General features: G+C 42.6%; 3 protein-coding genes across 3 annotated transcripts; 1 reads left to right on the top strand and 2 right to left on the bottom strand.

Moving 5' to 3' along the window:
* Window positions 1-2,694: 2,694 nt before the first annotated feature.
* Window positions 2,695-6,500, top strand: LOC118209348 (extracellular calcium-sensing receptor-like). Its single transcript, XM_035384593.1, has 6 exons — window positions 2,695-2,931; window positions 3,151-3,436; window positions 3,755-4,564; window positions 4,674-4,901; window positions 5,146-5,269; window positions 5,431-6,500. Exons 1-6 carry the CDS (start codon window positions 2,717-2,719, stop codon window positions 6,339-6,341), a joined length of 2,574 nt encoding a protein of 857 aa, XP_035240484.1. The 5' UTR covers window positions 2,695-2,716; the 3' UTR covers window positions 6,342-6,500.
* A 2,165-nt stretch (window positions 6,501-8,665) lies between these two features.
* Window positions 8,666-14,629, bottom strand: LOC118209326 (extracellular calcium-sensing receptor-like). The gene is made up of 6 exons (XM_035384561.1): window positions 14,384-14,629; window positions 13,852-14,143; window positions 12,773-13,594; window positions 11,244-11,471; window positions 10,344-10,467; window positions 8,666-9,843 (listed from the first exon to the last, which is right to left on the bottom strand). The coding sequence occupies exons 1-6, from the start codon at window positions 14,599-14,601 to the stop codon at window positions 8,951-8,953; spliced, it is 2,577 nt and encodes an 858-aa protein (XP_035240452.1). The 5' UTR covers window positions 14,602-14,629; the 3' UTR covers window positions 8,666-8,950.
* A 3,324-nt stretch (window positions 14,630-17,953) lies between these two features.
* On the bottom strand, window positions 17,954-23,622 carry LOC118208950 (extracellular calcium-sensing receptor-like). Its single transcript, XM_035383963.1, has 6 exons — window positions 23,483-23,622; window positions 22,916-23,207; window positions 21,835-22,656; window positions 20,506-20,733; window positions 20,004-20,127; window positions 17,954-18,936 (listed from the first exon to the last, which is right to left on the bottom strand). Exons 2-6 carry the CDS (start codon window positions 23,171-23,173, stop codon window positions 18,044-18,046), a joined length of 2,325 nt encoding a protein of 774 aa, XP_035239854.1. The 5' UTR covers window positions 23,174-23,207; window positions 23,483-23,622; the 3' UTR covers window positions 17,954-18,043.
* Window positions 23,623-24,778: the final 1,156 nt, after the last annotated feature.

The raw sequence follows: 24,778 nt of genomic DNA, 5'->3' as shown, positions 1-24,778 counted from the left end.
TGGTAGTGGTAAAAAAAATAAAATAAAGAAAACGTGTCTGAACATGTGCAAGTGCAATGATTTTAAAATGGTAATAAAACACGTTTTGTTTGGGGCACAATTGACCCCACCTATGGGCACAACCGACATATTGTCCACCATATTATTTATTGTTTTAATACACAAAATACACAAAAAAGTCTATCTGTCCACAAAGGAAAACAGTCAGCAATAGGGATGGAGATTTTCAAATATTTCACAGATCAAGGGATGGCATAATGTGCTCAATTTCAAATAAATTTTGTGCCATGGGGAAAAATCTATCTTGGCTGGGCGGCACCACTAGTTGTATAGAAAATACAGGGACACATAACAACGCACATCAGTACCCAAGTTTATTGCGTCAATAAACACGGTTATTGTCAGATATGACACAAATAATTTTATTTTTAATTCACAAATGTTCACCCACAAAACCAATACAAAATGGCTTGGCTGAATTCTGATTGGCTGGGACATTTGCATTATTTCTCAGTAAATGCCTAACTATGACATAGCTCTTGCAAAAGTTCAGAAAAAAATAATTCTAAATGAATGTGCATCGGTCTGACTCAATAGATGAAGTGGAAATTTGTGAGAGCAAGCAAACCAAGTTACAATATTATACTTGCAACAGCGTCAGCTTAATGCCCACGAATAAGTGTATAGAGGGAAGTTAGTCTAGTCACAGCTTGACTATGTTTGTAGTTTAGCATCTGTTTTGAATGTAATTCAGTAGTTGTCTAACAAGCTATTCATCATAAAAAATATGCCGTGAAACCATTTTGACTTAATACCCACCTGATTTTCAACATTAGGTAACCCAGTGAGATATTTTACAAGAAAGAAGCGTTCATTCCTAAGTGGTAGCCTATAGGGCATGAGATATTTGCTAGAATATTTAAGTAGGCTAATGTTTCCTTCGCAATAGAATGGCATATTTTGAAATTCATATTTTCATTACAATTGCCGGACGTAGTAAAACCGTTTTGGTGGGTTTCCATCAGATAGATGCCCCTATGGGATTAATACGAACAAGTGATGTAGCCTACCATGGAACACTGGCAGCACTAGATTCGACAGAGCCCAGGAAGTCCATGGTTTTGGTTCCCCTTTTCAAAACAGAACCATATGGTGGAGCATTGATAAACCTTCTCTTTTTCCACCTAAACTGTCCTCTAAAAGATATTTTTAAAAGCATTTGAGGCAGTAAATAGGCATGCTGACATTGATTGCAGAGGTCTGAGGCAAGGGTGTAGAGCATAAATATGCAATTTTTTTGTCCACAAACTATAAGTAACAGGACACTGAAATTAAGTAACTTTTATCCCAGAATAGGGTTATGCTTGCAACATATCTCATCCTACCATCTTCATCAGAGATGATGAACATGATTGAGATGATTGAGATAAAATATTCTATATCATAATATTACATTTGTTCCCTCTATCTATCCTTCAGTTTAAAATAGGTGATTTGTTTTTCCACTGAATGTGAATAACTACTGTACTTTACACACATTTACACACATTGCATTTATAGTTTGACAATGAATGCCACATTTTGCAACAATTTATTTCTGGCATAAATATGATATGTAATGAATGTAATATCAGCATAAAATTAAAATGATGAAATAATCAGTATTAAACAAGTTCTAATAATTTCAAAAATTGAGCAGTCTAATGAATCTAACAGAAATATGCACTTCCTTGTAAAGTATTATTCTACATGAATTCATAATATTAATGCAAATAAACCCCCTTTTTGTTTCAATTGCATTTCGACAGATCTACAGACTCTGGGAAACAACAACAAAAAGTATTTTTAAAAGTATTATTAAAATATATAATGATTGCTACAAATAGCAAGGAATACTTGCAATATTTAGCCCTCAATTGTCAGTGCAAAATGGAATGAATGGAGCTGTAGATAGGAATGAATTATAACTGCTCTGAGCTCTGTGGGGTCCCAGGGAGGTGCAGGTGCAGTCTCAGGGTAGCATTAGGGGAGATGAGTCACTCATAGGGCTGAAGCAGCAGCGCTGTACTGGCTGTCTCTACAGCAGCCACACATTGCCTGCAGCACTGCTATAATGAGCTGTTCCCAAACATGAGCATCACTTATCACACAAAGCACCCCTTAATGACTCATTAATCCACAGATTTAGTTACACTACTGAGAGTCTTTTTCTGCTCTGTGCAGCAGGCAAGGAGAGAGCCAGCTCTGGACTTGAACGTAAAGCACTCCATTTGTGCATTTAAAAAAATAAAATAAAATGTAATTGCCTCAACTCCATGTTTTTGTGTGACTCCACAAAAATGTTCAATATTTTTAAAAATCTTTCCACTCAGGAAATCACATGACATGTCTGCTGTTAGGATGTCATGTACTCTCAGGTGAATGACCCTGTTTTTTTCGTTAGATGAGAATGGCTCCACTTTGGCCCAGTCAGGCAGAAGCCTTTCATAGTAAAAATAGCACACGTCTCCTTCTATTAGCATCTTGTGTGCAGAAGTGAGTGGATTTTGTTATTGCTATTTGCAGTTACACATCCGACTGCTCCATCTCCACTACCCCCCCCCCCACATCATCCCACCCCAGGGAGTGGGGCTGGGCTCATGGCCATCACTATAAAGAGGAGCTCCTGCAGAGTCTGCTGGGTGAGCAGGGTGGTGGTGATGCACGCTCGGTGAGAATGCGAATTTGGGGCATGTGCGTGCTGTCCTTAGCCCTCCTCTCCGCCTCCCAGCAGCAGCTGCAAACCTGCCATCCCATCTCTGCACAGGACCCCCTCCCAGCCCTGGTGGGGGAGGGTGACATCACTCTCGGGGGGCTCTTCTCCCTCCATGACTCAGTGCTGGAACCTGACCTGTCTTTCACCTCTGAGCCTGACCCCACACGCTGTGCCGAGTGAGTGAGAGACCCTGTCTGCTGTGATTAGGGAACACTCCTCCGGCTCTAGCTTGGGTGTCTGGGTGTCATGTGGTTTCTTTGAGGGTTGAATGAAGGCAGAAATGCATGGATGCGGGTAGTGTGAATAGAAGCTCTTGGCTGCATTTAAGGTACTTTTACTTCCTCCAGGATGTTACATGTATGATCAGTGCACCCTGGTATCTTTCCTGTCCTCAGGTTTAACTTCAGAACCTTCAGGTGGATGCAGACCATGATTTTTGCCATAGAAGAGATCAACAGAGATGGTCATCTGCTCTCAAATGTGACTCTGGGGTACAAGATCTACGACTCCTGTAGCACACCCTTTCATGCCCTCCGGGCAGCTATGATCCTCTTGAGTCAGCAGGATGAGGGCAGCACAGAGCCACACTGCAGGGCACAGCTGCCCGTTGTCATAGGTGACGGTGGCTCCACTCTGTCTCTAGTTGTGGCACGCTTCCTGGGAATTTTTCATGTCCCACAGGTAAGCAACAACCGGTGCTTTTAAAAAGCCTTAGTTCTGATTCTTGCTGTTTTATAAATCTGCATTGTTTTGCCTCACTTCATGTAGCATACAGTCATTTACCCCTGGGTGTAAAAAATTTAGTTCAATTCATGATTTGAAAAGCATGGCACATGCTTTCTGTAAGATAATATAGCCTGTGTTATTTTGACTGTTGACTGTTGAGACTGGTGCCTTGTGCAATTTTGAGGCTGCTTCTGTAAGTTGAGTCTGCTGTTATGTGTGCAATTTTGAGGTGAGGGTGTTGCTGGCTTATCAGGTCTCTTTTAACTTTTCAAGGTGAGCTACTTCTCCAGCTGTGCGTGTCTGAGCAACAAGGATGAGTTCCCTGCCTTTCTGAGGACTATGCCCAGTGACTTCTTCCAGGTCGATGCCCTCGCTCTATTGGTGCGTCACTTTGGCTGGACCTGGGTGGGCTCGGTAGCCGGGGATGATGCCTATGGCCGTCAGGGGGTCCAGATTTTCAACACGGAGGTGAAAAAGCTGGAGGCTTGCGTGGCCTTCAATGAGATCATCCCCAAAAATCATGAGGCAGTTCGGATGTCCCGCATCGTGGAGCGGATCCGGCTCTCAGGGGCCCGGGTTGTGCTAGTGTTCGCCCTGGAGCAGGATGCAGGGGCACTGTTCAGGGAGGTGCTGAGACAGAACCTGACAGGAATCCAGTGGCTGGCCAGTGAGGCCTGGATCACCGCTGCTGTGCTGTCTAGCCCGCGCTTCCACCCCATACTGCAGGGCTCGGTGGGGTTCGCCATCCGCAGGGCCGACATCACAGGGCTGCAGCCTTTCCTGCTGCGCCTGCACCCTTCCACGTTCGAGGATGACCCCTTCTTCCCCGAGTTCTGGGAGGAAACATTTGGGTGCTCCTTAAAAGCAGGCAGGGGTAACAAGCCTCCCTGCACAGGCACAGAGCAGCTTACCAGCACACAGAACATCTACACCGATGTCACACAGCTCAGAATTTCCTACAATGTTTACAAGGCGGTGTATGCCATCGCTCATGCCCTGGACTCCATGTTTAAATGTGAACCAGGCAAGGGCCCTTTCCCTGGCTGGTCTTGTCCTGACACTGCTAATATACAACCGTGGCAGGTAAAGCCACATTTTATCTTTATTTATCATTAATTGTTTCTCATTAAATGTAGGTTTCCCCCACATTTCTGGCAGTGAGTCTCCAAAAACATTCACTCTTTTCTCACAGCTTCTACACTACTTAAAGCAGGTGAAGTTTACCAGCAAGTTTGGAGAGGAGACAAAGTTTGATGAGAATGGTGACCCTGTGGCGATGTACGATCTGATAAACTGGCAGATCACAGTGAATGGAACAGTGGAATTTGTCACCGTGGGTAGATTTGATGGCACACTGTCCCTCAGTAATAAACTAGAAATTTATGAGGAAATCATTGTCTGGAATGGACAACAGAAACAAGTAAGCATCTAAAATTCCTGACAAACACAAAATATACGTTTTCAGTAACCTTTAAAATGTTTTTTCAATTATATATGTGTTTCCTGCAAATGGGTTTTGGTCATATGTGTATGACTGTAAGCAAGGTTTGCAGCTTTTGATGTTTCGGGCTTTCTGGCAGGAATCCATGAAATCTTGTCCTCAGTGGTGTTTTGTGTGCTGCACTACCCTGACTAGCACAGCCCGTATGCGCTCTGTCCTGCAGGTCCCTCAGTCTGTCTGCAGCAAGAGCTGCCTCCCTGGAACCCGCAAAGCCATCAAGCCTCAATTCCCTGCCTGCTGCTTTGACTGTGTTGCTTGCACAGCTGGGGAAATCAGTAATCAGACAGGTGAGAGCTTTCCTTTATCCTCCTCTGAAATACTTCTTTGCAAGCAGGACAGACAGCAGTTGCTGTGGTTGGCTGAATGTAAATGTAAAGCACAATGTCTGAACCCACTGTGCATAGAAAATCTATGCATGTCATCCATTTTTCTTTTTTTTTTCAACCAGATGCCATAGAGTGTCTGAAATGCCTACCGGAGTTCTGGTCCAACACAAGAAGGGACGAGTGTGTTCCAAAGCAGATCGAGTACCTGTCATACAGGGACACGATGGGCATCGCTCTGCTCGCCGTGGCCCTACTGGGTGTGTGCTGCACGGTTGTCGTGGCCTTCATATTTGTCCGCCACAGGACCACGCCGATTGTCAGAGCCAACAACTCCGAGCTGAGCTTCCTGATCCTCTGCTCTCTGGTGCTCTGCTTCCTGTGCGCACTCGCCTTCATCGGCCAGCCCACCACCTGGTCCTGCATGCTGCGCCACAGCATCTTCGGCATCGCCTTTGTCCTCTGCATCTCTTGCATTCTGGGCAAGACCATTGTGGTGCTTATTGCCTTCCGGGCCACCCTCCCAGGAAGCAAGGTCATGCAATTGTTCAGCCCGAAGCGGCAGAGAGCCATCATCTTCTCGTGCACCCTGATGCAGGTGCTCATCTGCAGCCTGTGGCTGGCTTTGTCCCCCCCATCCCCACAGAGGCTGCTGATGCGTGAGAGCGCTCGCATCGTCCTCCTGTGTAACGTGGGCTCAGCCCTGGCATTCTCCCTGGTGTTGGGCTACATTGGCCTTCTCTCCTGCGTCTGCTTCCTGCTGGCCTTTTTAGCCAGGAAACTCCCAGGAAACTTTAACGAGGCCAAGCTCATCACCTTCAGCATGCTCATCTTCTTCGCCGTCTGGATCGCGTTCATCCCCGCCTATGTCAGCTCCCCGGGGAAGTACACCACGGCCACAGAGATTTTCGCCATCTTAGCATCCAGCTTCGGACTACTGGCCTGTCTGTTTTTTCCCAAATGTTACATAATACTGCTCAAACCAGAGAAAAACACCCGGAAGCATCTTATGCCCAAGTCTGAAAAACATTATTAAATGTGTAACTCCTGCATATTAAATATAGGCTTTTTATTCAATATTGCAACGTTGTGAAATATTGACTTTCTCTTACTGAAATACTGATTAGTACTGTCACTGTCATATTCAAAAATAATTTCATATATTTCAGTTTCAGAATAAAATGTTTAAAACCCACATTTATCTAATTTTTGTTTATAATCTGTTTTTTATAATGAAAATTTGTTGCTGCAGTGAAACATGATACCTGTCAGAGAAATATAAAATTTCCCCCATTTGTTTTAGTGAGCACTAATAGTTTGGCAAGTGATGATAATTGTACAAAGGCTGGTAATTATAGCAAGCAATTACAGAATATCTGTGAAATGCATACTAGAATATTACTGCAACAGAACATGTGGATTATGTAGATTATACTATTATGTTACAGGATTTTCAGGATGCGTACACTTCAGGCATAATAAAGTAAATTCACATTTTATGTAACATTCCTAATGTGCAACACTGCCATGAATCCACAGGAGGGGGCAGTTGTACTGACAGAAATTTAACTGAATCAAAGACCAATACAGAATGCAGTCTCCCTTTCTCATTAATACACACAACTTACTGAATTACACCTGTATAAACAAGCCATGTTGCATTGTAAATAATGTGCATCTATTTTTTTTACAGTCCACTTATTACACCCTTACAATTTACCTGAACTCACTCCTAATCCTTTCCACCTTGACTGAAAGCAGACTGACTATGCGTTGTTGTGTCATTCTTGTGTTTACTATGTGCAGTAGTTATTTCCCATATACAATACTGAAAAAATCAATATAAGTACTTCTTTGGTAATAAAACACATGACCAAAGAAGTACTTAGTTAATAATTACAATATTAACTCATTTTAAAAAAAAAAGGACTCTGCTGTAGCGGTAAGAAGAAGGGGGCCCTTGAACAGCCAGAGTGGTGCAGTCAAAAAGTTCAGGTCCTCAGCGTGCTCTAATTTCTCCCCTGTCGGAAGTCAGGTCACCTTCACTGGAGAAGCACTGGGTCCCACAGGGTCAACAAAAAAGCCCAGCTGTTGTTTGCTAATTTAAATCTCATACCACATGAAAACAACATCATGTTTTGGCTTACACAGAAAACCCACACTAATAAACAACCCTGTCCTGTTTTTTTCTATTCATGCTGCATGTCACTTGTTTATTAGCTGACACTACTGCTGTGTTTTGTCTGCTTGTAATGTTTTGTAGTGGTTAAAAAAAAGATCACAAAAAGAACCTTTTGAACTTTTGAACAGTCACTGCTGTTTGATACAAAAGTAAGAGAAAAAGAGAGGTAGCCCGAGTCCACATGTAAAGAAAGGACAAATAATGGTGTATTCTAATTACGCACATTGTTTAGCTCAAAACAGCTAATGCTCTCTCTTTCACACACACAGACGTATAGCTTAGGTATAGCTGTACTTTAAAACAAATGCCTGAAGATGTAATCCGTCCAATTTCGTAAAAACAGGGGTACATGGTGAACAGGTATCTGCTGCCTGTCCATGCCGGTTACAGCTCTGCTAGACATAACGGTCTAGTGTTGTTCTCGTGTTAATTTAGAACTTTAGAATGATTGACTTACTCACACTTGGAGAGTAATTTCTAAACTGGCCTGGTTTAGAAATTAGCATTGTGTCTTCCCATGTTAAGTCTATGGACAGTTCATCGTCATTAAACTCTAAAGTGATTGCAAAGGTAAATCTGTGGATGGCTTCAGACTACATTGTATGGGGAGAGTCATTGCATATCTCCTCCTAGTTTGAGGCAAATTAAAAGTATTCTGTTCCACTAAAGCACTCCCGCCAGTGGTTCACCCTCTTTACTATCTTGGCAGTTTGACTAGACTGTGCTGCTTTGCTCACAATGGGGTATTTCAGTGATAATCAGTGAAGCGATTATTTCCCCTCCAGGAATGATACCATGATGAAGACCCACAAGGCCTCTGATAAAACTATCTGATTAAAGTCCATTGAGAAATGAAAATGTGAATCTCAGAGAGGGACGAGGGGTGGAGGGTTTTGGGGGGGTGGAGTTGTGTCCTGACGGTGACTGAATTTACATGTGTGGGGTGTAATCACAATGATGCTGAGGTGAGTGGGGATCACACTCAGAGAAAACAAAGTTTGTACCCTGCTGTTTCTATTCTGTGATGATAGAATGACAAGGGAAAGAAATGTGAGAAGCTTCCAGGTGAAAAAAAAAGAAAATAATTGATGGTTTGGCTTGTGAAAGATGCTTTATTTTATCAGTTCAGTTTCTGTAATTATTTATTCAATTATTTATTATTGAATATTCAACATTTCATATTGTAATAATTGAATGGTTTATGTGGTTTAGTGATTTCATATTTTTGGTTACAAGACAACTATGTTTAGGGAAGGACAAAGATACACAGGACAATAGAACATCTTCAGATGTATTACTACTCTCTTAATTTTCTGCATTAACTTAATATAGGGTTTTAATGCCTTCCAGCTTCAGCTCTGGAAGGTAAATACTCCAGTAACCCAACATCTAAACAGAAGCAGATAAATATTCTCACTTGAATGTTTCTCACACACACTAATGTAATCTAAGGTTTATGACATTTATTTAGCCATCATCTTTTTCTTGGTATTCTTGTCTGGTCTCAGTAGGATAATATAACACTTGGGAGCAAAGATGCAGAGGAGTAGTCCATAGCTGGAGGCCAGGATGGCGAATATCTCCACAGCGACCGTGTATTTTCCTGGGGAGCTGACATAGGCTGGGACAAAGGTGATCCAGACAGCGCAGAAGATGAGCATGCTGAAGATGATGAACTTGGCTTCATTGAAGTTGTCTGGGAGCTTCCTGGCTAAAAAGGCCAGCAGGAAGCAGATGGCCGCCAGCAGGCCGATGTAGCCCAGGACACAGGCAAATCCAGCCACTGAGCCCACATCACACTTCAGGACGATTCTGGCAGCCCTTCCCTGTATCTCCGCTGGGATGGGTGGTGACAGAACCAGCCACAGCACACAGATGAGCACCTGGACAGAGGTGCAGAGGGAGATGGCCAGTCTCTGCTGCACCGGGCCAAAGTACCGCATGATGTTGCTGCCAGGGACTGAGGCACGGAAGGCCACCAGCACCACCACCGTCCTGCTGAGGACACAGGAAATGCAGAGCACAAAGCTGATCCCAAACAGCGTGTGGCGCAACATACAGGACCAGAGAGAGGGGCGACCAATGAAGGCCAGTGCACACAGGAAGCAGAGAGAGAGTGACAGCAGCAGCAGGAAACTCAGCTCTGCATTGTTGGCCCTAACGAGGGGCGTGTCCTGGTGGAAAAAGAAGGTTGTAATGACACAGCCTGTGAGGACCACCCCAGAAACTGAAAGAGCAGCAAGAATGATCCCCATGGTCTCCTGGAAGGACAGGAACTCCACCTCTTTTGGAATGCAGGTTGTTCGAGCAGCATTCGACCAGAATCGATCTGGGCACTTCAGGCACTCTGTTGAACCTTAAAAATTATGCAAACACACATCTAAGGTACCAACAAAATCCACATGGATGTTTACAATAACATATATTGAGAGGCATTACAAATGGAATTTTTTGTTTTGTTTTATTTTTAGCTTCAGCTATTCAACAAAACCGTGAGAATTTAACAGAAACTGATACAATGGTAATTTTTGTACAATGAAACATGCTTTTCATGGATTTATTGACATAATTGTACTAAATAACAGCAAGACACACAGATGGCCAGTCCTCGCTGACAGGTTGTTAGCACTGTTTCTGAGCACACCACTGCCTGGCTACAGTACATTTCACAAAAAGTTGTCCACCCAGGATAAAACAAATAGACTATAATCAGGTTAAAGTTGCCCTTGTTAAATAAAAATTGCAACCGTAAACATTAAAGCTTCTCAGTATCATATCATCTTTGTTTTGTGCAAGCGTTGAAAATGATGGTGCTTGCTCTTCATCATGGTTAAAAGAGAAAATGGTTAATAGTACCAGTGGTGTTGCTGATCTCTCCTTCTGCACATGGTAAGCAGTCAAAGCAGCAGATGGGCTTTCCTTTCTGCACAGCCTTCCGAGTGCCTGGGGGACAGGGCATGCTGCAGATGGACACAGGCACCTGGATTCATCCAAGACAGCATACAGAGCATCCCTCTAACTTCATTCTAACATACTGTATTCTTGCATGCACAAAATGACCTGTTGACGCTTAACATTCTCAGTATTTTATTTGTGTACCATGTATTTAACATGTGCGCCCCACCATTTCTTAGTAACATCTCACCAATGCAGTGAAAATTCACAAAATCGGTTCAAAAACAATTTTTGTAATGTTACAAATATTTGTAATAGCACTACTGTGCTGTGACATAAACACACACACACACACATACGCACAGCATTTGTCCAGCAGTCTGTCACTATGCCACAATGTGTACTGGACACACCACACTACTAGGCTATATGTGTGTTGCAGGGAACTATTTACTGTTGATTTTGTTATTTCGGGACAGTTCAGGTGTTAATATCTTGTACTAGACCTCTACTAGTCTGTAGAGATGTGTGCTTTATTTGGCCTTTCCTGTTTTTGAAAAATGCAATACTGAACTTTCCCAGAAACCCGCCCCCCTGCTGAGCATGCTTGCACCGTGCAGTGTTGCTGAAAACCTTTAACCCAGAGACCCAGCAGTGTAATGAAAGAGCAATGTTGTCCCTCAGAACCGCCAATGCCGTCTTCATGTGTGTTGTCAGTCAGTGGGCTCTAGGCTGCACTTGTTATTACAGAAATAAAATAACCTATATTTAGAACGTGAATGATAAGTATTCCAGTCCAAAACTTATACAGAAGGCACCCTGGCTAAATTTATGGCATACTGAATTCACAGTTCACTTTACCTCATTCTGGCCACCACCCCAGATGACTCTTTTCTCATCGATGTCAAACTTGCGGGGAGATCTATCCACAGAGTCAAACTGTCCGACCGTGACAAACTCCATCATCCCCTGTGCCCCCACTTGCCAGTTAATGATGTCAAAAGCGGCCAGTGGTTCACCATTTTCATCATAGTGTGTAGCCTCACCCACAGGTGTTGTGAAGTTGATGGTGCGAAGGTAATGGAGAATCTTAACAGAAAGGGAACAGGATTTTCAATGTTTAACAAAATCAAACATGGTGAGATGAAAAATAAAAACTGTTCAATTTAAAATAAATGCCTGGCACTTCAACTGAAATCTTGAAGCGGCAGACTGTACAATGAAATTTATACTGCATAAAAAGCTAACACTAAATACAGAATGCATTGTAATAATTAATATTCATGTCTGTGAAGAGGATACTAAAAACTTTATGCACAAACGTTTACAGCCTTAGAAATAAATCTGAACAATAAATGTGAACCATAAAATGCAAACTAAATGTGATGATAAAATACTTAAACTTAATGTATATTAAAATGTATGTACAGATAATCGATAATGTTACTAGCATAAGTTGTATTGTAATTATTTTTCAATAGTGTTGGATAAAGTCGTAAACAACATCAGTTAATATATCTTTAAACTGCTGGAAATATTTCATAGATAGATTGATGAGACACTGAAAATCAAGCATCCGTTCAGGATGAGCATATACTATTAGGCAAATTAATAACTATATTACACACAAAGACAAACGCACACACAAACAAAACAAAAGCAAGATAATCAAAAATTAATTGCCATTTTATGAATGCAGAAATTGAGTAATACACCAATTTATTAAGTATAATACACAGTTTTATTGTTTTAAACCAAGAATAGTAACCCTCGAAGTAATTTCCCTTGATTAACTGGCAGCAAAACCTATGTCAGACTGAAAAATTAACAAATTCTGGCAAACATGTTATTCAAAGACTACTAAAAGGCCTTTATACATTATGTAGAGTGTTCATAAATGCATCTATTTTGGAAAAACATTTACTCTACTTGTATCCATGAATAATATTAACATGGGCTGTTAAATGCATGATCAGGAATCAACTTGTAAATGGACTGCATTTATATAGCGCTTTTATCCAAAGTGCTTTACAATTGATGCCTCGCATTCACCAGAGCAATTAGGGGTTAGGTGTCTTGCTCAGGGAGGGACATGCCCAGGGCGGGGGATCGAACCGGCAACCCTCCGACTGCCAAACAACCGCTCTTACCTCCTGAGCTATGTCGCCCCCCAGTATATATGAAGTATATATGAAATTATTTACAACTGCTTATTAATTCATGTAACACATTTATTTGTAATTGTAAGTTTTAGGGAAAGTAATGATTATCAAACAGTGAGTATGCTTTTAACAAATCCCTCATTCATAAACTATTAATAGACATTATTTCATTTTGCTCAATGTGCTATCAAATCCTGATACTTGGTATGTTTTGGAGCTTACACATACCTGCCAGGGCTGGAGGTTGGTGACATCTGGACACCCCCCATTTTCAAAGGGGCCATCTCCTGGTTGGCAGGACAGCATGTTCTGAATGGCATGTGCGATGGCATACACAGCCTTGTACACATTGTAAGTGGTCCTCAACTGAGAGACGTCAGTATAAATGTTCTCAACATCGTCCAAGTTCTCAGACCCTGTGCATTGGGGCCTGGCTGAAAGAGAGAGCGTGGGGTCACTTCTCAAAGAGCATCCAAACGTTGTCTCCCAGAATTCCTGCACAAAGGGGTCAGAGGGCAAATCTTTGGGCCGGACCCCAGTGAGAAAAGACCTGAGACCCTGAATGTTTCTCTTCTGCAAGTCAATTGCTATAGTGCCATGCAGTAAGGGCAGGATTGTTGGAGAGGAGTTGATACTGGAGGTACTCCATAACTCTGAGGCAATCCACTGCTTCTCAGTCATGTTCTGTCTCACTACCTCCATAAGCAGGGCATTCATGTCTGTGCAACTGGCAAAAATGATGATGACTTTGGCTGTGGAATGCCTGAGTGTTTCCACAATGCGCGGGATACTCTTCTCCAAGTTGACCTTGGGGATGACCTCAGAAAAGGCCACACACACCTCTGAGTTCTGCAGCTCCTCCAGCAGAAGCTGGACACCAGACCTGCCGTAGTCATCATCTCCCATCACGATGCCCACCCAGGTCCAGCCAAAGAGGCGCAGCATGCGTGCAATGGCCCGGGCCTTAAAAGTGTCGTTTGGTACAGTGCGGAAGAAGGTGGGGTACATTTGGCGGTCTCCAAGGCAAGCGCATGTTGCAGCATAGCTCACCTGGGGAGCACACAGATCACACACCAGCCTGTCAGCTTAATGCTGCTCCTGACACATCCAGTTTATCTCCAGGAAACATTAAACAAAACAAATGCAGCGTCATGCTATATCAATAAAAAAACAGGAGAGACTTATTTGAAAATGCATCTATTCTTAATCACTGTCTCTGAGCACATTGGGCATTAGGAAGAATAGGAGTAATAATGGTTTTCCTTAATGATCACTGATTATTATTGCTGTGCTGTTCCATTGCGCACCATGGGGATGTCGAAGCCTCTCAGTGTACGAGCGATCACAATTGATCCAGAGGAGCGGGTATCACCGACGATGACAGGCACCTTGGGAGTGCGGCCGCACCTAGAGCTCGTAACAACAGGGTCCTTCCCGGTTACCAGCCCCAACGCAGCGCTTAACACTGTCCTCTCTGCGAGACAAGTGTCAGCCAGGGCATACCCCAGGGTGAGATTGGGCAGCAGCTGGGGGTTTCTGTTTATCTCTTCCACTGCAAAGATCATGCTCTGCAGCCAACGGTATGAACGAAATTCAAAACTGAAAGCAAGAGAGAAAGAGAAATGGGAATGAACTGGATGAATGAAAGGCAGCACTAGAAAGTTAGACATTCATATTCACTAATAGATGCTGCCATTATAAACCTATGTAGATGTGAATGTATAAAGACATGCAGAAACAAACACATGCACACACTGTATGTAAATAAAGTATTCACTGGTATATACAAGGAGATATTCACAGAAAGACACAGGAAGATATTCAGAGTTATGTACTCACTTCTGACACTGCAAAGGTGCTGCTCGTTGTGTGAAGTCCAGGTTTGGCTCAGGTGGCTGTAAATGAATAGGAAACAGTCCTCCAATGATCACATCACCCTCCTTATATACACTCTGAGAGTGCATTGTCTCCTGAAGCCTACAGGTGGACTCTGCCAACCCACATATTACTCCAACGTCCATCGACACCCACAGCCATAACCAGGTGTAAACACCCATCTCTTTCAGCAGAGTTGGGAGGGACAGGGATATGTCTGAGCTCTCACACAGAAAAAGAGGGAGGCTTCCTTATGTAGGGTTCAGTCTACCCACTGCGGAAAAAAAACAAAGTAAAAAAGCATGTAATGTAAGTGCAGTAATTGTGTAAACCCTGATGGAGCCCAGTTAATGGTTGGGGCCTCGACGCAAAGGGAAAAAACTAAACCACCTTGTTTTTTATCTGTAGGTAATCATTTCAGAAGACCCTGGAGTCTGGTACTGACACTGACTCTCTAATGTGCTCTGAGTGCTGTTTGTCTTCAACATGTTTTTCCACAGCAGGCCCCTCACCTCTCCACTGCGTTTGCTTACAGAAATTCCTCTTTAAGTGTCTGAGTCATGGATAGGATGGTGAAGTCCAGTAACTGGAAGAGGGATGTCATGAAAACAAACCCAGAAAAATGAGTGTTACAGACATATTAACTGTTCAGTTGGGTTTAACTTAAATGGATTAGGTTCACTAAAATTGGTGTTTTGATGTAAAGGTGTATACCTGAAGGCAAAATGTGTGTGTGTGTGTTTGTTTGTGTGTGTGTGTGTGTGTGCGTGCGTGTGTGTGTGTGTTTGTTTGTGTGTGTGTGTGCCCCATGATAAATCATCGCTCTTAGTCTGAGTACAGTGGGCAGATTGCAGGCAGCGGTGCAGCTCCCACATGGCTACTCAATGGAGAGGGGAGAGAGAGACCCATCTGGAGGGCCCGGTCCTAGACAAATGTTGAGAATGGGCCCTGGACCCCTTCCAGCTGAGCCCTGTCCCACCTGGGACATACATACACTCTTACATGAACACATATCCATACTCTCTGAGATACACACAAACACACACACCCTGACAGGCTGAGACATATACTGTCAGACACTGAGTCTTATACAAACACCTGTACACACTGGGACTTGCACACACATCCTTATACACTGACAACAACTGACACCCTTACGCACTCAGACATAATTGGACATCCTTATCCACTGAGTCAAACACACACATACGTACACATTGAGAGGCACATGTACACAGGGACACACATCCGCTCTTAAAAGACACACCATTATACGCTAAACATATGCACATGGAAACACATGTCCTTATACAGACAAGCATTGAGCTTTACTCGCACACACTGTTCTCGTATCGTATCGTATCGTTCTCCAAATGCTTAAAATTTCCCCAGGACCACTCTCCTGTGTCCCAGACTATTTCTCTCAGTTCTGTTGTCTGTGTCTGTCTTTTTCTGGAACACAGGTGTAGTGTGTTGGAATTTCATGTTGCACACACGCGCTTATCGCGGTGTAGGAAGTCGATTGCAGTGGTGATTGAGCCAACGCTAGTTCCACACGCTCTAGCTATGTACGCTGTATTCCGTTACTTGACTAATCAACACTGCACAATGGCACTGTCCAGTTAAAACCATGAAAAAGATGAGCTGAGCTAAAAAAAAACTAGAGTCAGCCTTGGAATTCATTTTCTTTGGTGGCGTCAGCTGAAGTTCACCAAGGGGATGAAAAGCTAGGCGGAGTTGGCCTGTTCTGTAAGACCTGTAAGTGACGTTACTTTTAGCTAGTTAGTCTACCTTACGTGGCTAGATTAATTAGATACAGCATACATACTATCTAGCTAAAATTACATGTAGCAAACTTCACTAAAAAAGCTGCTAACAACTTTGAAAAGGCTACAGACAACTTCATGAAGAAGTTATTCACTTAACAAGTATATTAGCTAGCTATCTAGACATATGGCCTGCTAACTTATTCCACTCACGATTCCGTGTTTATATCCCAATACTAACTGATTGTCCAGGGGGTATTTCAGGAGGCAGGATTACTGAGTTAGCTGGATAACTGTGTGGAGTAAAACGCAGAACAGCTCTTTTTCAGTCCATGTTCAAGATTTAGGAGGGTTTTGAGTTTGAGTCTTCCTCTCCCATTGCAGCATGCAGTGCTCCTTAGCAACATACCGGTGATATGAAGGCAACTAAATTGTTGCGGAATTCTGTTTATTTTTCATAAATGTGAGAAAGACATGAATAACACTCAATGCTGTGCAGTACACCCTACCCTTGGTGCTTAGCTCCTGACAACTCTGCTGTCGCTTGGAGCTATATATATATATATATATATATATATATATATATATATATATATATACACACATACTCAGGTCCATAAATATTTGGACATTGACAAAGTTATCGTTATTTTAGCTGTCTACCACAGCATATTGGAGTTTAATTAAATAATGAATATGAGCTCAAAGTGCAGACCTTCCGCATTAATTTGCAGGTATTTACATCCAAATCGGGTGAACGGTGTAGGAATTACAGCAATTTTTATATGTGGCCCCCCCTTTTCAATGGACCAAATGTAATTGGACAATTGGCTGCTCAGCTGTTCCATGGCCAGGTGTGTGTTATTCCCTCATTATTTCATTTACAAGTACGCAGATAAAAGGTGTAGAATTGATTTCACGTGTGGCATTTGCATTTACAATCTTAATTATACTGAATATTTGCTATATTTAGCCCTCAATTGTTACTCAGTTCAAAAATGAATTAAAGAAGCTATAGGTACATGTGCACTGTCTATTACAACTCTCCTCAGAGCTCTGTGGGGTCCAAGGGTGGTGCAGGTACAGTTTCAGGGTAGCATTAGGGGAGAGTCACTCAGCAGCCTGAAGTAGCAGCGCTGTACTGGATGTCTCCCTCAGTGGTGACTGTTTCCCTTCTAGGGCTGATACTATGATGAAGACCCACAAGGCCACTGGACAAACTCACACTTCTGTCTGGAGCCTGCAGCGTGGAAATTCTATTAAGAAAAGTCTATTAAGCAATGCAAATGTGAATCTCAGAGAGGGACTGAGAGATGTGATGGTGACTGAATTTAAATGTTGGGGTGGAATCACAATGCTGCTCAGATGAGAGGGGTTCCCACACAAAGCAAAGTTTGCCCTCTGCTCTTTCTGTTCTGTGATGGTAGAATGACAAGGAGAAGAAATGTGACAAAAATGAATTGTTGTTTTGCTTTAGAAAGATGTTTTATTTATATAATTTTAGTTCCTGGAATCATTTTAATTTATTGGATGATATATTATTGAATATTTTACATTTCTTATTTTAATATTTGAATGTTATATAGTTTAATGAATTCACATCTTTTGTTTATAAGACAACTATGTGTGTAAAGAAAAACTAGAACAAAGAAGATAGAGAACAGATTCAAATGTATTACAAAGTGGTGACACATTCATTTTCTGAATTTAGTTAATATGATGATGTAAAATGTCTTGCAGCTTCAGCTCTGGAAGTTGACTGGTCAAGTGATCCAACATCTAAACAAAGCCAGATAAATATTCTAGCCATCTCTTGATGGTTTCTCAGACACATTAATGTAATTACATGTTATGACTTTTATTTGGCCATCATCATCTTCTTGGTATTTTTTTCAGGTCTCAGTAGGATTATATAACACTTGGGAGCAAAGATGCAGAGGAGAAGTCCATAGCTGGAGGCCAGGATGGCGAATATCTCCACAGCGACTGTGTATTTCCCCGGGGAGCTGACATAGGCTGGGACAAAGGTGATCCAGACAGCACAGAAGATGAGCATGCTGAAGGTGATGAACTTAGCTTCATTGAAGTTGTCAGGGAGCTTCCTGGCTAAAAAGGCCAGCAGGAAGCAGATGGCCGCCAGCAGGCCGATGTAGCCCAGGACACAGGCAAATCCAGCCACTGAGCCCACATCACACTCAAGGATGATCTTGGCACTCTGCCCCTGTATCTCGGCTGGGATGGGCGGTGAGAAAACCAGCCACAGCACACAGATGAGCACCTGGACAGAGGTGCAGAGGGAGATGGCCAGTCTCTGCTGCACCGGGCCAAAGTACCGCATGATGTTGCTGCCAGGGACTGAGGCACGGAAGGCCACCAGCACCACCACCGTCCTGCTGAGGACACAGGAAATGCAGAGCACAAAACTGATCCCAAACAGTGTGTGGCGCAACATACAGGACCAGAGAGAGGGGCGACCAATAAAGGCCAGTGCACACAGGAAGCAGAGAAAGAGTGACAGCAGCAGCAGGAAGCTCAACTCTGCATTGTTTGCCCTAACGAGGGGTGTGTCCTGGTGGAAAAAGAATGTGGTAATGACGCAGCCTGTGAGGACCACCCCAGAGACTGAAAGAGCAGCAAGAATGATCCCCATGGTCTCCTGGAAGGACAGGAACTCCACCTCTTTTGGAATGCAGGTTGTTCGAGCAGCATTCGACCAGAATCGATCTGGGCACTTCAGGCACTCTGTTGAACCTTTAAAATTATGCAAACAAACATCTAAGGTAAGACCAACAAAATGCACAAGGAAGTTTGTAATCACATATATTAGGAGACATCAGAAAAAAAAAGGTCAATAAAATTTTGGCTTCAGGTATTCACCAAAACAGTGAGAATTAAACAAAAACTGATACAGTGGAAATGTCTGCACAGTGGAATTAAATTTGGATTTATTCCAGCCATTAACTGAAATAGAGAGCAATAAACAGAAAAAGAAAACCATGGTAATTTGAGCACAATGAAACATGCTTTTCATAAATTTATTGAGGTGTACTACATAACAGCAAGACACACAGATAACCCACTCCAGGCTGACAGGTCATCAGCACAGATATTTTCCCTGCACACTCCTGCCTGGCTACTTGTCACAAGCACCTGTATGAACAGGCATGGGACAGCCAGTTCACCCAGTATGAAAAAAACAGACTGTAATCTGGTCAGTCTGAAAGCCGGCATTCGGTCCACCGAAGAAGCGGATTGGTCTCAGTCATGCCAGCTGGTGGAGAGAGCACACGCACCTCGGTTGCGTTAACTAATCAGCCCAGGTGCTTAAAGGTCTGTTGCTCTGCACAGTGAGACCGGGAGCTCACACTGAGAGTGCAGTTCTTTATTTAATTTCTTTGTTTGGTTTTTGTTTACATATTTAACAGAGCACAAAATCTATGTAAACCGCCACTGGAAAGTGGATGTGCCGTTGTACTTTGTTTTGTCATTATTATTTCAGCTTGTTGTCTTAGTTTTTTGTTTTTGCCTCAAACCTGTGAAGGGGAAGGGTGACAATGTTTGTTTATTTTATTTTGTGTTGGTGTGCTCTCTCTCTCTCCATGTGGCAACCAACAGTGTTTCCCGGAACTCCCGCATCTCCCTCCCAGGAGTGTCATGCTGACGTGTGACACCGCCCTTGTTAAATAGAAATTGCAACCATAAACCTTTGTTGAGACCTTAAAGCTTCTCAGTATCATATCATCTTTGGTTTGTGCAGGTGTTGAAAATTAGGGTGCTTGCTCATCATCATGGTAAAAATAGGGAATGGTTAATAGTACCAGTGGTGTTGCTGATCTCCCCTTCTACACATGGTAAGCAGTCAAAGCAGCAGATGGGCTTTCCTTTCTGCACAGCCTTCCGAGTGCCTGGGGGACAGGACATGCTGCAGACGGACACAGGCACCTGTATGCATCCAAGACAACATACAGAGCATCACTCTAACTCCATGCATCACTCAAAGGCATCTTATACCATCACAGGACATTCTAACATACTGTATTCTTGCGTGCACAAAATGACCTCTTGATGCTTCACATACTCGGTATTTTATTTCAGTGTACCATGTATTTAAAAGTTGCCTGCCCCACCATTTCTTAGTAACATTGCACCAATGCAGTGAAAATCCACAAAATTGGTTCAAACGCATCTGGGAACGAGTGGGAAAATGCTAAGAATCTAGTCCAGATTTAGAAAGTGAATTATGAGTAAGCCAGTCCAAAACTTATGCAGAAGGCTCCCAGTCTAAATTTATGGCATGCTAAATTCACGGTTTGCATTTACCTCATTCTGGCCACTGCCCCAAATGACACTTTTCTCATCGATGTCAAACTTGCTGTTAAATCTGTCCACAGAGTCAAACTGTCCCACCGTGACAAACTCCACTGTCCCCTGTGCCCCCACTTGCCAGTTAATGATGTCATAAGCAGCCGGTGGTTCACCATTTTCATCAAAATGTGTAGCCTCACCCGCAGGTGTGGTGAAGTTGACAGTGCGGAGGTAGTGGAGAATCTTCAAGGATAGAGAACAACAGGTTTCAATAATTATTTTACAAAACTGAACATGGGGTGATGAAAAATTAAAACTTAAATTTAAAATAAATGCTTGACACTTTAAATTGAAAACTTAAAGCTGTAGACTGTACAATGAAATTTAAACTACATAAAAAGCTAACACTAAATACTGAACACTTTGTAATACTGAACATTGAAGTCTGTGAAGAGGATACTAAAAACTATAAACACAAATGTTTACAGCCTTAGAAATAAAAGCAAAGAATAAATGTGATGAAAAATACTTTAAAAAATGCAATACTGTATATTAACAGAAAATCAATAATGTTAATAGCATAAGTAGTATTTGTAATTATTAGTCAATAGTGTTGAATATATATAGAAAGCAGCATAATTTAAGATATCTTTGAACAGCTGGAATTATTTTGTAGATAGATTGATGAGACACTGTGAAAATTAAGCATCAGTTCAGGAAGAGCATATACTATAAGGCATATTAATATGCATGTCACACGTACACACAGAGATGAACACAAGCACACACACAAACAAACACAAGTGAATCAGAAATTATTTGCACATTTTATGAACATAGAAACTGAGTAATACACCAATTTATTAGGACAGTAAAATAGACAGTTGTATTGTTTTAAACCAAGAATAGTAACCCTCTAAGTAATTTTCCTTCATGAACTGGCAGCAAAACCTATGTCAAACTGGAAAGAAATGTCAATAAATTATGGCATGCATGTTATTCAAAAACTACTAAAAAGCCTTTATACACCATGTAGAGTGTTCATAAATGTATAAACTCATGTTGGGAAAAAACATGTATTGTATTTTTTATCCACAGATAATATTAATATGGACTGTTAAATGCATGAAGTATCTATGAATTATTTTCAACTGCTTATAGATACACTAATAAATGTAACATTTATTCGTAATTGTAAGTTTTTGGGAAAGTAATGATTAACAAACAGTGAGTATACTTTTAACACATTCCTTATTCACAAGCCATAAATAGACATTATTATATCGTTTTGGCCAATGTGTTATCGAATCCTGATACATTGTATGTTTTGGAGCTTACTCTTACCTGCCAGGGCTGGAGGTTGGTGACATCTGGACACCCCCCATTTTCAAAGGGGCCATCTCCTGGTTGGCAGGACAACATGTTCTGAATGGCATGTGCGATGGCATAGACAACCTTGTACAGATTGTAAGTGATCCTCAACTGAGAGACGTCAGTATAAATGTTCTCAACATTGTCCAAGTTCTCAGACCCTGTGCATTGGGGCCTTGCTGACAGAGAAAGGGTGGGGTCATTTTTAAAAGAGCATCCGAACATTGTCTCCCAGAATTCCTGCACGAAGGGGTCAGAGGGCAAATATTTGGGCCGCACCCCTGTGAGAAAAGACCTGAGACCCCTAATGTTTCCCTTGTGCAAGACAAATGCAATAGTGCCATGCAGTATGGACAGGATTTCTGGAGATGAATTGATATTTGAGGTACTCCATAACTCTGAGGCAATCCACTGCTTGTCACTGATGTTCTGTCTCACTACCTCCATAAGCAGGGCATTCATGTCTGTGGAAATGGCAAAAGTGATGATGATTTTTGCTGTGGAATGCCTGAGTGTCTCCACAATGCGCGGGATACTTTTCTCCAAGTTGACCTTGGGGATGACCTCAGAAAAGGCCACACACACCTCAGAGTTCTTCAACTCATCCATCAGATGCTGGATTCCAGACCTGCCGTAGTCATCATCTCCCATCAGCACCCCCACCCAGGTCCAGCCAAAGAGGCGCAGCATGCGTGCAATGGCCCGAGCCTTAAAGGCGTCACTTGGTACAATTCGCAAAAATGTGGGGTACTTTTGGCGATCTCCAAGGCAAGCACATGTTGCAGCATAGCTCACCTGGGGAAGCACAAAGATCACACATCAGCCTGTCAGCTTAATGCTTCTGACACATCCAATTTATCAGAAAACAAGAAACAGAAAACAAGCACAGCATCATACAATATTTATTTTTTTAATAACACAGGAGAGTTGTATTTCACAATATTTCCCTCTTTAACCACTCTTTCTGAGTACACTTGGGCATTAGGAAGAATAGGAGACATAATGGTTTTCTTTAATGATCACTGATTTGCTGCGGCGCCGTTCCTTTCCGCACCAAGGGGATTCCGAAGACTCCCAGTGAGCTAGCAATCACGGCGGATCCTGAAGAGCGGGCATCACCGAGGATGACAGGCACCTTGGGAGTGCGGCCGCACCTGGAGCTCGTAACAACAGGGTCCTTCCCGGTTACCAGCCCCAGTGCAGTGCCTAATGTTGTCCTTTCTGTGAGACAAGTGTCAGCCAGGGCATACCCCAGGGTGAGATTGGGCAGCAGCTGGGGGTTTCTGTTTATCTCTTCCACTGTAAAGATCATAGCCTGCAGCCAACGGTATGCACGCAAATAAAAACTGACAGCAAGAGAGAGAGAGAAATGAGAAATAATTGGGTGAATGAAAGACAGCACTAGAAAGCTAGACATTGATATTCACTGAAAATGCTGCCATTATTCCCAAATAAGCCCAAGTAGATGTGAATGTATTACACAGGCATGCAGAAACAAACACTTTCACACACTGTATATAAATAAGGTATTCACAGGTATATACAAGGAGATATTCACAGAAAGAGATAGGTATTCAGACACTATAGGAAGATAGTCACAGGTAAAGACTCATGCACGCACCTCTGACACCGAAAAGGTGCTGCTCGTTGTGTGAAGTCCTGGTTGGGCTCAGGTGGCTGTAAATGAATAGGGAACACTGCTCCAATGATCACATCACCCTCCTTATATACACTCTGAGAGTTCAGAGTCTCCTGAAGCCTACAGGTGGACTCTGCCAACCCACATATTACTCCAACGTCCATCGACACCCACAGCCATAGCAAGTTACGAACACTCATGTCTTTCAGCAGAGTTAGGAGGGACGGAGATATGGGGGAGAAGGTTCTGAGTTCTCTCACTGACACAAAGGGAGGCTTCCTTATGTAGGGCTCAGTCTACGCACTGCGGGGGAAAAAAAAAAACAAAAAAAAAAAAACAAAGTAAAAAAGCAGGTAATGCAAGTGCAATAATTGTGTAAACCCTGATGGAGCCCAGGTAATGGTTGGGGCCTCGACCCAAAGGGAAAAAACTAAACCATCTTGTTTTTTATCTGGAGGTAATTATTTCAGAAGACCCTGGAGTCTGGTACTGACACTGCCTCTCTAATGTGCTCTGAGTGCTGTTTGTCTTCAACACATGGTTTTCCACAGCATGTCTCATGTCACCACTTCATTTTCTTACAAAATTTTTTCTTTAAGTGTCTGAGTCATGGACAGGATGGTGCATCAAAGTAACTGGAAGAGTGATGTGATAAAAAAACAAACCCAGAATGTCACAGCCATATTAACGGTTCAGTTGAGTTGGACTTAAATGGATTAGGTAGCATGCAACAATGGAGCTCTAAATAAAATTGGTGTTTTGGTGTACACCTGAAGGTAAGACGTGTGTGAGAGAGAATGTGTGCGTGTGTGTGTGTGTGTGTGTGTGTGTGTGTGTTTGTTTGTGTGTGTGTGTGCCCCATGATAAATCATCGCTCTTGGTGTGAGTACAGTGGGCAGATTGCAGGCAGCGGTGCAGCTCCCACATGGCTACTCAATGGAGGGGGGATAGAGAGACCCATCTGGAGGGACTGGTTCTAGACGAATGTTGAGAATGGGCCCTGCACCCTTTCCAGCTAAGCCCTGTCCCACCTGGGACATACATACACTCTTACATGTACACATATCCTTTCATTCTGAGACTTTCACAAACACACACACCCTGACAGGCTGAGACATATACTGTCAGACACAAACACCTGTACACGCTGAGATTGGACACACATCCATATACACTGTCAAACACATATACACACACACACACATACATACACACGTACACACTGAGAGGCACATGTTCACAGGGACACACATCCGCTCTTACACAATAAAAGACACA

Source organism: Anguilla anguilla, chromosome 12 (assembly GCF_013347855.1).
Source record: "Anguilla anguilla isolate fAngAng1 chromosome 12, fAngAng1.pri, whole genome shotgun sequence".
Lineage (NCBI taxonomy): Eukaryota > Metazoa > Chordata > Actinopteri > Anguilliformes > Anguillidae > Anguilla > Anguilla anguilla.
Note: the sequence above shows the minus strand (reverse complement) of the source record. Positions and strands in the feature narration are given on the sequence as shown.